General features: G+C 32.0%; 1 protein-coding gene across 1 annotated transcript in view; it reads left to right on the plus strand.

Annotated features, from left to right (window-relative positions):
* LOC145311921 (spondin-1-like) overlaps window positions 1–13,613 on the plus strand; it is a 100,117-nt gene that overhangs the window by 18,698 nt on the left and 67,806 nt on the right. The window contains exons 7-13 of the mRNA XM_080150968.1: window positions 1,162–1,207; window positions 1,680–1,739; window positions 2,093–2,230; window positions 4,970–5,057; window positions 5,440–5,572; window positions 6,490–6,558; window positions 11,356–11,475. Coding sequence (XP_080007094.1) covers window positions 1,162–1,207; window positions 1,680–1,739; window positions 2,093–2,230; window positions 4,970–5,057; window positions 5,440–5,572; window positions 6,490–6,558; window positions 11,356–11,475 — 654 coding nt within the window. The remainder of the gene's footprint in view (window positions 1–1,161; window positions 1,208–1,679; window positions 1,740–2,092; window positions 2,231–4,969; window positions 5,058–5,439; window positions 5,573–6,489; window positions 6,559–11,355; window positions 11,476–13,613) is intronic.

The raw sequence follows: 13,613 nt of genomic DNA on the forward strand, positions 1-13,613 counted from the left end.
GGTCATTTGTATTGTATGGCGCAATTTTTTATAGGCATTATCAGCTGCTTCGAATCTGCAACATCAAATTTAACGAGTGTAGGCCTACAGTTTTCTAACTTATTGTCAAGTACTTCTAAATTCTAAAAAGATTTTTATTAACACATTGTAGGTTTAAGTTAGAGCGATACAATAGTTTAATCTATCGAAAAATTTGCTGATTTAAACAGTGAAAAATTCAAATAAGGTGCTAAATACACTGTGTGTAGGCATTTTAATTGAACTACAACTCTACATACACTATAGTAAGTTAGTCGGTCTATCCTTCACAGAGGTTTTTAACTCATCATTAAGAAGGTGACAAAGGTGAAATTATAAAAAAAATTGGCACGAACAACAATGTATACTTGGATGTTTCACCAGAATTTCATGTTCTCTATTAAAGTGAAACTCGCAGCGGACTATAATACTCCTCCCCCTTTTAACCAACCCACTTCCCTCCTGATGGATTAAGGAACTGATCAATAAATTATTTCCATTTTAGCAACCTAAATTGTCGACAATTTTTCCCCTATCATAATATACTCGTATATTTTATATCCATTATCAAAAACTCAAAAACCAAAAGACAAAAGCAACGAAAATAGTAATAGTTTGGGGGGAAAAATTACTGTTGAAGTAATTGTTATTGTTTGTGTTTTTTTGTGTGGGTGTGCTTGTTTTGACTGTATGTGTGTTTTTGTGTGAGTGTGTGTGTGTGATGTGCAAAAAAGGCAGCATTCCTCCGTGACCTGCAGGGAAAAATTCCAAAATACACAACGTTTTAGTTTGTAAGGAAATTCAACGTAAAACATTGATTTATTAACACTCATTTAGTACAGTTCAGAAGACATTTGTTTATACAAAAAATAATGCCTTAGTAAAAAAAAACATATTTTTTGAGTATCATACAAAATTGACAGGGGAAAATTCGTCGTCAATTTAACTTGCTAATGTTAACATCATTTATTGGTCAGTTCGTCCATACACTGAGAGAAGAGACTTGGTAGAGTGGGTGGATATGGGGTATCGTATTTTAGCCAGCTGTGGGCATAACTTTATTAGAGTGTATGAAAATCTGTAGCAACATAAAATATAGATTTCACTACAAAAAAATTTCCAAATTTAATATTTATTTTTCAGTCTTCAGTGTAGCCATGCAGTTAAGGCAACATCAGCTATTTCTAAGGTAAAACCAGGGACAAAGGGCCAGGATTCTGACAAACAATTTTAAGCGAAATTTCCTCACAACCCATTTCCTTTCCCCCCCCCCCCTCCCCAGGCATCTTACTCACTTCCCTTTAGTTACAGTACAAAAATATCCATATTTTCAGCAATTTCAAATGGAATCAATTTGCTGAATAACGGCCCCTTGGTAAAACAATGTTATATTATTGCGTTAATTTATTCTATGATTGCTTTTTACTTAATCATGTAAAAGCTACCTTACTCCATAAGGAACAGACCATCAAAGTCCATTAGAAGATTACTTCCATATATGAAAATACAGTATGTCTGCGTTTTCTTTTCTCAACAAACGCTTTGCTAAAGTTAAACTGGTAATTAATATCTATATTAGATTCCCAGCAAAATTCTTCAGATAAATCTATTACTTTTAAATATAAAAAAAAATTTAGAATTAATTTATGTTTTATGTCTAGGATGAAATCAATGTTCTGTGGACAGCTCCGGATGCTGGAAGCGGTTGCATTAAACTAAAGGTATTTTTTTTATATTTTATAACCCATTAATAACTAGGTGTCTGTATTTGTGTGTGTAACGAAGGATTTTACTTTAGAACGACACAGTTTTCCTTTACAGAGAGGCTTCTTATAGGTCAAAAGAGGTTTTTTTAACTATTTTGGAGGAGGGTACCTCCACAAATCTAAGGAAAATCGTGAATATCTCGGCTGTTATGCAAGAAAGTCGTTGAAAATTTCCCTTTCATTTGCTTTGTTGTTTTCATTTTTACATTCAAGAGCTTTGCTACTTTCGATGTTGTCATCCTTGTTATTCCTATTTTTTCATGCCCTTTTCAAATTCGTGTTCAGATTTAGTATTTTCTTTTCAATAGGCCATGGTTGTGGAGAGAAAAGACGTGTGGTTTATGGACGACGGGGCCTTGACCTACAATTTCTGCGAGGACAACAGCCCCATGGAAAATGTGCCTCTGGTTGAACCTTGCTGCGCTTGTGACGAGGCTAAATACGAGGTACCATTTTGGAAGCTCTTTATTGGGCCTATAAAAATACAAATGACAAATGATAGGCCAATACACAAAATTAACTACTAATGGCATGCCTGTATACATTTGGATTGATGACTAATCATTTGACAAATCAAGTATATATTAAATGAAACAGTTTAAATAATAGCTTTGTTACTTAAATTTGTAAAATGAATGATTCAATATTAAAGTAAAAGAATAAAGGGGGCATGAGCTATATGTAACTCCACAGGTCCTTACAAAAACCCAAGAAAGCAATTTGCTAGCAGACGAAAAGGGTCTTCACCACTTGGGCCAGGTATTTGTCTGTATTATAAATTCATACTTATTACTTATACATTTATTAATTCAATATATTTTTTCAAATCAATGCAAAAAGGAACAATATTGCCAATTCCCTAATTGTTTTTAAATAAAGATTATTTCATTTAAATTAAATTATATATTTGTAAAATATAGACAGTACATACATATGAATTTCATTACAGATTTAATTAATTTAGTTTTTATTTCTCTTTCAACTCTTATTTAAAAACAAAGAAAACATTATATTATTAGTTTTGAATTTGCATTTAATAGTACATTTATATAGAAATATTTTATAACACTGCTACCCCCCCCCCCCCCTCAAGTAAAAAAGCTTGGGCGTCTTTGGGTCAGAGTAAGTAAACCAAAACTAGTAACTCATTCTTGTTTTTAAAATTAATCGCGTTTTAAACAAGTCATTTACTAGTGAACATAATTATAACCTCTAGGAGGCTTGGTGTTACTTTGGGTTTTAGACCTCTCCACGTACATTGAAACATACTCCTATAATTGCGGTGTACAGCGTCCCGATAGACAACCAACCCTTTGATTGGCCAATAAATGACAGAGCAAATAGAAATTTGAGTTGACAACATTTTTTTGTCCTTCATAATAACCACGTATATTCTACATCCATATTTCCTGTATGTTTAATTGATTTAACTTTCATTTTTATCCAACTCAATGCTAATTAGTCCTTAAAACTTCAAAGTACTCTAGCTTCTCTATAACTAGATTTTGTCGTCCTTCAGAACATCTGTAGGGACGAAACGAATTTCTTGTAAATTTAGGCATTTAAACTGTTTCAAAAATCGAAGCTTTTTATAATTATTGTAGGTCCGTCTGTACGTCCGGAACGATTAACTATTTTCGTAAAATTGAACATTTCACAAATGTCATATCGATTTTAAACGTTGCATGATAATTCCTATAGCAATAAGGAACGATGCATGAATCGTAGCAACTCTAAAATCGTTAACAAGGTACAAAGGCGTGGACGCAGTAATTTTACCAGATAATCTTACGAAATTTACATTTTTAGCAATTTTACTGCGTATGAACATCGAAGTTTTGTGTAATGTTTTGAATTAAACTTTGTTTCCGATATTAAAACCTCTGGCATTCTATAAAAGTTAATATTCGTTTGTTTTATTGTCTGATTGACCAATGGATGTTCTTCTATTCTTGTTAAATCAAAATTTTACAAACATCGCATTTATAATATCATATACGTGCATATAGTTTGTTTTGCCTTAGAGAACTCATTAATAAAACTGCTATACATCGTTTTTTTACTTTGACTCTAAGTTTCATGCTTTGGAAATTTTTACAAAGATACCAATAACAATAAATGAATAAGTATAGATACATAATTCAGACAGCTATCTGGCCCAAGTCGCGGAGACCCTTTTCGTCTGCTAGCAAATTATTTTCTGGTTCTTTTGTAGGGACTCAGTTGTTTTTATATTTCCTACTCTTTTATCTGATTTCCAAGACTCAATATAAAATTGCACTGTCCCCGCACTGTGTGCTAAGTTACATATAGCTCTTGTCCCCTATACTCTTTTACTTTAAGGAAAGATTAATAAGGAAAGATTATTCTATACCTATATGAGCGATTACTTTTTCTGTTTTTTACCTTATGAATTATTTTCGACAGATTTTTTATAAAACGGCTTGCTTTATTGCATCAAGATCCATGACAGATCTATATAGGAAATAAACGTCTATATATGAGCTCGAGTCTTCCAATAGTAGAATGTTTAATACTCATAGTGCTCTAAAAATCCATAATAAACTCTCATCGACCAGAACTCTAAGACCCATTATTTTACTCTATGAACAATAAATTCTTTTTTTTAATTTCATGTTGCTATTTGAATTATACTAAAGTATTAAATTTCTATTCATAAAATAGAAAATTTAAATTTATAAAATAGTAAATCAAAGAAAACTTAGTTTTAAAATAATTTGATACTAGCGCTGCGTCTGTAATGTGTTCAGATATTAAAATAAAATTTAACATTTAACAAATATTTTAACCCTTTGAGGACGATAATTTGAAACAAATAAATTCTAGGATCCTAAAATATTTTAAAGAAAGAGAGACAAAATTATAAATACGGTTTTAAATAAAAATAATGAAATTTAAAAAAGATGGAAGGAAAGGGAAGTGAGAGAGAGGGACATATAATCTCTAAAAAATGATGAAAAAACGAAACTAAAGTCGTAGTATCTTTTTAAAAATCTTTAATTGTAGTAACTTTTTTGTAGTTGGGTTAATATTCAGTGATTGGACAATGGAAGAAAAAGATTAATATTCAGAGATAGGCCAATGGAAGAAAAAGATTAAGATTCAATCTAGCCAATAGCGAGATAATTTTAGAACGCCGCCTCTAGTATATAATATATTTTTAGGTTATTTTTGAGGGGCTGTGGTCCCGTCACACCCACCCAAACAAGTATCCTATTGATGAATGGAAAACTCAGTTCTCGGATTTGATTGGTTAGTATTTTTAGTGGCGCAGCTACTTTATAATTAATGATTTAATGTGGTTCTTTCCCACAAAGTGCCTGTTGAGAGCTGATAACCTTCAACCCTTATTTTGAAAAAATTGAGAATAAGGGAGGGCTTCAACAAACCTACGAAACAAAGCTTTTTTACAACCTACGAAAAGCTGCATTGTAAAGGAAAACCATATCGGTTCAGCGGTTAGGTAGATCCGATACAGACAAAAAAAAACCTTACTTCTTTCTATAATAGGGTTCAGTAGTTTTAGAAATCTTAAGCTACAGACAAAGTAAAACTTACTTCTTTATATAATAGGATATGTCATTTAAAAGCTTTAATTTTGAAATAAAATAATAGTTCAATTTTTCTCTACTAGGTGCCAGCCATAGTATTGACTATGACCTGTGGAAGTATGGAGAGCCAAGCTCTGATGCCCTGACTATGCTGGCAGAATCTGGCAAGACCAAGAAGCTGGAGATTGACATGAAGAGATCCAGCAAAGATATCAGGTAGCAAATAATAGCTAAATTAAGAGCTCAGAGGGAGGGAGTGGTGAATGGTAAAGTGAAGGGCAGTTTTAGCTCCAGTTTAAGCTCACATCTCTCTATATCAATCAAAACAAGGGTTGAATAAATTTAAATATATGTCTTTGTTATTTATGTTTGTATTATTAGAAAACTTTGGGGTCTAGTGTAATTACAGCCCTTTGTCTTCTCTCTCTCTGGTAATTAACACCCACTTAAACATATCTTTAACTAACCACTCAAAACACCATGCCCTACTGATAAACACAAATTTTTACTTTTTAAAAGCGAGCTTTTCTATAATTAGGGTCAGTCCGTCCGTACGTCCGTCCGTCCGAGACAGATAGTTATTTACCGTTAATTTAGGCATGTTAGAATTGTCCTATCGATTTCAAACTTTGCATGGTGATTCCTTTAGTAGCTACGTACGATTTAGAAAGCGTAGCAACTCTATAATCATTACCATAATGTCCGTAGTTCCATTTTAAAGATGTTGATTTTTTTACTTTTAAACAACAAACTTTTATGTGTTCTGATTATCCGATTGATCTGATTTTTGGTATATTGATTCCTGGGACAACAAAGTATAATGTTATAAGCGAAGCAACTCTATAATCAAGTCCTAAAAATGTAAGTATGTCCATAAACATTATGCTGTATCAAGCAGTTTTTCAACAAATTTACTTATAATTTTGCTTCGACTCTTATACATTAATATTCTGATTATTCAGTTCTGACAAAAGACAAATGTTAATGTCCGTTTGTCCTACCGTTTCAGTGCTTCGCTTTTATGGATATTGTCATCCTTGTTTAAATATTCCTTAATTTGTTTTAATTTCAATGCTTTCATGGAAAATGTTTTTAAGCATTAATTAATTAAAATGATTTTCTTTATAATTTAGGAGTGTAATCAAAGCGCGAGGTCTTCAACAAAGATCCAACCTTGTCTCAAGAACTTTTGCTGTTTTCAGGTAATTGCATTTATATATATATTGTCTTTTTAATTGCTTCTGAAATTTGATTATCTCACACTTTTGAAACCTTTTTTTAATAAAAATTATTTTAACCTTTTTATCATTTAGAGTATAAGTTATACGGGGGACTGCCATTTACACATCCAGCAAATTTACAGTGGACCAGTGGCGTGCGAACCAAAGGGGGCATTTGGGGCAATCGCCCCCCCCCTAGCGACCAAAACGCCCCCCTCTGCCCCCCCCTAGCAACCGCCCCCCCCTGCCCCCCCCCTAAATGTTAAAAAATGCCCCATTTTGCCCCCCCCTGGTCAACAAAAATGCCCCTTTTTGCCCCCTACCCTACAAAAAGCAAAACTATCCCAGTTTCCAAAAAAAAGATCAAGAAATACTACAAAAAAAAAACCAGACAGTTAGGTTATAACCTTTTTTCACTGAACATAACAAACCAGGTTATAGGAAGTATTTTATTTTGTATAATATAAACTTTTTACCAAAGAAATTTTGTACATCCCCAATGATGATACAAAAACTTACCCCTTATATAGATTACAATTATTGGATGAAATGTATGGAAACTCGACTTAATTAACCAACCAATTAAAATTCCATTAAAGTCCCCAAAGTTGTTGAGCCAATGAATAAGAAATTTTTATATGAAATATTGGGGACAAGTGTAATAAATAGCCCAAAAACCCCTCCCTCCCTGCATATTTGAAGAAAAAAATTTGCGCTTTGCGCGTTTCCAAATGGTTTCTGCTATGAAATATTGGGGACTAGTGTAATAAATAGCCAAAAAAACCCTCCCTCCCTGCATATTTGAAGAAAAAAATTTGCGCTTCGCGCCCTTCCAAATGGTTTCTGCTATGAAATACTGGGGACTAGTGTAATAAATAGCCCAAAAACCCCTCCCTTCCTGCATATTTGAAGAAAAAAATTTGCGCTTCGCGCCCTTCCAAATGGTTTCTGCTATGAAATATTGGGGACTAGTGTAATAAATAGCCCAAAAACCCCTCCCTCCCTGCATATTTGAAGAAAAAATTTGCGCTTCGCGCCCTTGCAAATGGTTTCTGCTATGAAATATTGGGGACTAGTGTACTAAATAGCCCAAAAACCCCTCCCTCCCTGCATATTTGAAGAAAAAAAATTGCGCTTCACGCCCTTCTAAATGGTTTCTGCTTTTTATCACAATGAAAGGACAAGTAATTTTTTTTATTTTTTACATAGTTCATTATATCTTTGGTTTTTATGGTACGATAATTTTTTTTGTGGATTATAATATTAAAAAAAAAATTTTTTTCGCTGTTTCGAGCATCCAGTATGTAATTTACTTTGACTGTCATCACACAACATACAGGAATAAGGATTTGTGACTTTTTCTACCTAAAATATATATTTATTTCAACAGATGCTCTTTAAATCTACTTGTCTGTATTCTTATTAATGATTTTTGTGCTTTGCTACTTAAAGATGTTGTCATCCTTGTTGTCATACAATAAAGAAATATTTAAAATCATTTTTTCATAGGTATTAGGTTAATTTTTGGTAAATTATTTCCAAAATGAGTGTTTTTATCCCCTCCCCCCCCCCCCCCAATTTTTTTTAATGGGGTTATTCATCCTTCCTGCTGAGATTTTATAACATCCCCTTCCACCCATTAAAAATGTTTTGTGGTGGAGGGGGGGGGGGGGGAAAGGTTAATTTATCTTCTGTACTATTTTTTCGAAGATGCTTTCTAGCTCCCTTCCCTTTGGTCATTGCAGGGTGGGGAGAAGGGATGGGGGAGAAGATATGGGTGGGGGAAGAGATGGGGGGGGGGAGGTGGGGGATATAAATGGGAAATAGGGATGGGGGAAGGGATGGGGAAGAAGGGATAAGGACTAGGAGGCCCATAATCAAATAATCCCACCCTTTAAAACGCCCTTAATTAAAATTAGTATATATAATCAAAATGCAAGAAGGCAAAATTGATTTAGGGGGGGGCAAAATTTTACAAAATCTTCAAAATGCCCCCCCCCCCCTAGACAAAGTGCTTCGCACGCCACTGCAGTGGACAAACTGAATTTTTACTGTATAAATGACAGTAAAATCGATTCTCATGCCATATAATACATCCAACACTGGCAAAAATACATCCAATATTTTTATACATATGTCCAAAATACATCTGACACTGGCATTGACACATCCTTACAATTTCAATTATATGTCATAAATACATCCAACACTGGCATTTATACATTCATAGAAATTTAATTTAAAATAATAAGAAAACAACTTGTATATTATTTGAGTTATAATATATTTGTCAGGTTAAAATAAAAAGCATTATAAAGATTTAAATCATAATATATATGTCAGGTTTTTTTTATAAGGACATGTTCTTTATGGTATCTTTTTTTAAATACAAATAAACAGTTAATAAATCAACCCTTAAATAAACTATGTACAAAGATGGATAAAGTTGTAAACTTAAGAGTAGATTCTAAATTAATAGAATTAAGATAGTTTGAATTTATAGAAAAATTGGGGAAAGGAGAAAAATATTGGAGGGAGTAATTTAGGAATAGGTGTATTAAGGCTCATTCAAAAAGCATATCATTTTAAATCTAATCAAAATAAGCAGGAATATAGGATAAACTCAATTTAAACAACAACTATTTAGGTCTGATTATTAAAAAGCATAATGTACATTCAAAGAATATTACTCTTTGTGTTTAAAATACACTGCATAGTTATATTTCAATATATTATATATTCTTCTAAACATAATAAATTTTTTTTATTTTTCAAACTATTTATCCCTTTCTTAAACCTTACCCTACCCAAATCTCACAACCCTATTTTAGAATTTTTAAAAGCGAAGCTTTTCTATAATTAGGGTCGGTCCGTCCGTAACGGATAGCTTTTTTCGTTAATTTAGACATGTTAGAATTGTCCTATCGATTTCAAATTTTGCATGGTGATTCCTTTGGTAGTTAGGTACGATTTAGAAAGCGTAGCAACTCTATAATCATTACCAAAATGTCCGTACGTCCATTTTAAACATGTTGATTTTTTTACTTTTTTAAATAGCTTTTTTCGTTAATTTAGGCATGTTAGAATTGTCCTATCGATTTAAAATTTTGCATGGTGATTCCTATAATAGTTAGGTACGAGTTAGAAAGCGTAGCAACTCTATAATCATCACCAGAATGTCCGTACGTCTATTTTAAACATGTTGATTTTTTTTACATTTTTAACAATAAATTTATATGTGACCTAATTATCCGATTTGTCTGATTTTTGGTATACTGATTCCTGGGACAACAAAGTACAATATTATAAGCGAAGCAACTCTAAAATCAAGTCCTAAAAATGTAAGTATGTCCATAAACATTATCCTGTATCAAGCAGTTTTTTAACAAATTTACTTAAAATTTTGCTTTGACTCTTATACATTCGCATTCTAATTATTCAGTTCTGACATTATACAAGTGTTAATGTCCGTTTGTCCTACCGTTTCAGAGCTTCGCTTTTATGGATGTTGTCATCCTTGTTCTAGAAAATTTACAAGGCTTAGTCATATCTACAACATTTTAATTAAGATTTATTTTATCAAATGTTTGTATTTTATTTATTGAAACAATGAAATCTGTTATTTCATCTTTAGTTATTATAACTGAATTGTAATTTAATGAAACTAAGAACTTATAATGTAGTAAAGCATAACTTGATAAATTTAAATCTTAAAATGCTTTAAGTTAAACCTAATAAAGAACAATACTTCAATATAGCTCGAAGTTGTTCATCTTGTTGTTATAACTAAAAAAGAAAGAAGGGTGTAGTAGATATTTAAAATAAACATAAACACACTTTTAAACATGAATTAATTGAAAATAATTGAATATTTATTGGTGGAAAAGATTAAACCTTTTGTATGTTTCCCAAAAATCCTAAAAATTAAATAGCAGGGAATGTACTTGAGTGGTTTTATCCATAATATTTTGACCACCTGTGCAAATGTATTGATGTTTTGTAGGGAGCATCTTCAGAAAAAGGGAAGTAAATAGGGGGAGAGTAACTAAAATAGGGCAAAAATTTAAAACCTATACATACTGTACAAAACCTAAGTAATTGTAAATAAATATTCTTATAAATTAATCTAGATGTATATTTGCCAGTGTTGGATGTATTTATGACATATAATTGAAAAAGTATGGATGTGTCAATGCCAGTGTCAGATGTATTTTTGACATATGTATTAAAATATTGGATGCATTTTTGCCAGTGTTGGATGTATTTATGGCATGAGAAAAAGGAAGAAAACATTTTGCCAAAAATACATCAACTGTAAATTTGCTGGATGTGTAAGTGCTATAGCCCCAAGTTATACTTTTGTAAGGAATTTAAAATTCTATTTTGAGTAGCATTGATTGTAATTATCCCACTGTGTGTGCAGTTTGATTAATTTTTATATTTAATCCACAATTATTTATTTGAGAGGTGGGGAAATAGATAAATGAAAATCACATATTTCAATCACCTACCCTTAGCCTTTATTGTGATTAAAAAGAAAAAGTTTAACGTTTCTGGGGTTATTTTTTTTCTAGTGTGGGTGGCGGTACCCTAACCCCCCCCCCCCCTAAATAGTTAAAACCTTCTTAGGATTTATGAGAAGCTATACTGTAAAGTAGAACCATATGGGTTCAGCGGTGACAGAGATCCTTCGTTACAGACAGACATACACAGACATACACAGATCCTGTTGCTTTATATTATAGGATGATAATAGACAAATTTACTATAAAAATTTAGGATGGACCCAACTAACCACTTATTATCTCTGGTGTCTAAGATGATTCCCAGCCCTGACTGGATTGTTGGAGTTTCCATGGAGAATCTCTGCATGGCTAACTGCTCATGGGTTGACAGCAGGTACAGATTAACAAGGATGAAAACATACATAAAAGCGAAGCTCTAAAATAGGAATGTAGGATAAGGGAACAATAACTCTTGTAGAATGTCAGAACTTAATAAACATATATTTGTAAGTATAAACAAAATTGTACAGTATACTGTAAGGACATTCTTACATTTTAGGACTTGACTATAGAGATGCTTCGCTTAAACATTGCACCTTGTTGAAAAAAGAAACAATATCCCAAAAATTAGATGAATAGTATAATTATAACATGTAAAATGCCTAATACGTAACTAATTGTTATAGGAATCTTCATGCAAAGTTTGAAATCGATAGGACAATTATAAACTGTTTTGATTAACGAAAAGAGCTAACTGACCCGGGCATACGAACCGACCCTAATTAAAGAAAAGATTCGCTTAAACGAAATATGTTATCTAATATTTAATTGCTTCTTATAAACTTTCATTTTATTTATACATTTTTTGTACAATATTTATACAATCATATTCCAGAGTTTTGGATCTATATCAATGGTATGCTGACATACACAAAGAGCGACCTATTATTATAATATTATATCTATTTAATACTTATATTTGCGGGAACTTTTATTAACACTTAGAAATCAGCCTGCTTTTTTGTATCAAGATCCATGACAGATCTATATAGGAAATAAATGTCTATAAATGAGCTCAAGTTTTCCAAGCAATAAATGTTTAAAACTCATAGTGCTCCAATAATCCGTAATAAACTCTCATTGACCAGATTGATAAGACACATTATTTTACTGTATGAAGAATAAATTCATTTTTTTATTTCATGTTGCTATTTGAATTATATTGAAGTATTGAATTTCTATTCATAAAACAGAAAATTTAAATTTATAATATAGTAAATAAAAGAAAACTTAGTTTTAAAACAATTTGTTACTAGCCAGACGTGCGTAATGTGGTCAGATATTGAACTAAATTTTAACAGTTAACAAAATATTTTAACCCTTTCAGGACTATAATATGAAATAAAAAAATATCAAGATCCTAAAAAAGTTTAAAGAAAGAAATCGTCAAGGAGAAGATAATGGAAGAATAAGGTTAATATTCAGAATTCAGATAACCAAAAGAAAGTAAATAAAACATTGAATAAACCTAGCAAATAGCGAGATAATTATATCGAGCCCAACTCTAGTATATTCATATTTTAGAATCGTGGATCTATATCCATGTTATGCTGGTATATAGAGTGTATTATTATTATAATATTATATTTATATATTCATATTCCAGAGTTGTGGATCTATATTCATGGTATGCTGGTATAAGGAGTGGACTATTATTATAATATTATATTTATATATTCATATTCCAGAGTTGTGGATCTATATCCATGGGATGCTGGTATATAGAGTGGACTATTATAATATTATATCTATATATATTCATATTCCAGAGTTGTGGATCTATATTCATGGTATGCTGGTATAAGGAGTGGACTATTATTATAATATTATATTTATATATTCATATTCCAGAGTTGTGGATCTATATCCATGGGATGCTGGTATATAGAGTGGACTATTATAATATTATATCTATATATATTCATACTAGCGGCTTCGCCCCTAGCCTCTAGGGGCTTTGCCCCAAGAGGTCATCAAAAAAAAATTAAGGTGAAATTCGTAAAAGGACCAAGGAAATCTCCTGCAAAAAAAAAAAAAAAAAAAAAAAAAAATTGGGGGGGGATTTTTTTGTTTTTGGGGGGGTTGGGGGTGTCCCACCCCCCAAGAAAATATCTTAAAACCACCACAGGACCAGTAGGTATATTCCCTGAAGAGTAGAGCCCATTCGGTTCAGCGGTTACCGAGATCTTAAGCTTCAGACGGACAGACAGACGGACAGACAGACAGACGGACAGACAGACGGACAGACATCGTTCTACTTTGTATTATAGATTCCAGAGTTGTGGATCTATATTCATGGTATGCTGGTATAAGGAGTGGACTATTATTATAATATTATATTTATATATTCATATTCCAGAGTTGTGGATCTATATCCATGGGATGCTGGTATATGGAGTTGAATATTATTATAATATTATATTTATATATTCATATTCCAGAGTTGTGGATCTATATCCATGGGATGCTGGT

Source organism: Acartia tonsa, chromosome 2, assembly GCF_053477335.1.
Source record: "Acartia tonsa isolate MP-2025a chromosome 2, ASM5347733v1, whole genome shotgun sequence".
Taxonomy (NCBI): Eukaryota; Metazoa; Arthropoda; class Copepoda; order Calanoida; family Acartiidae; genus Acartia; species Acartia tonsa.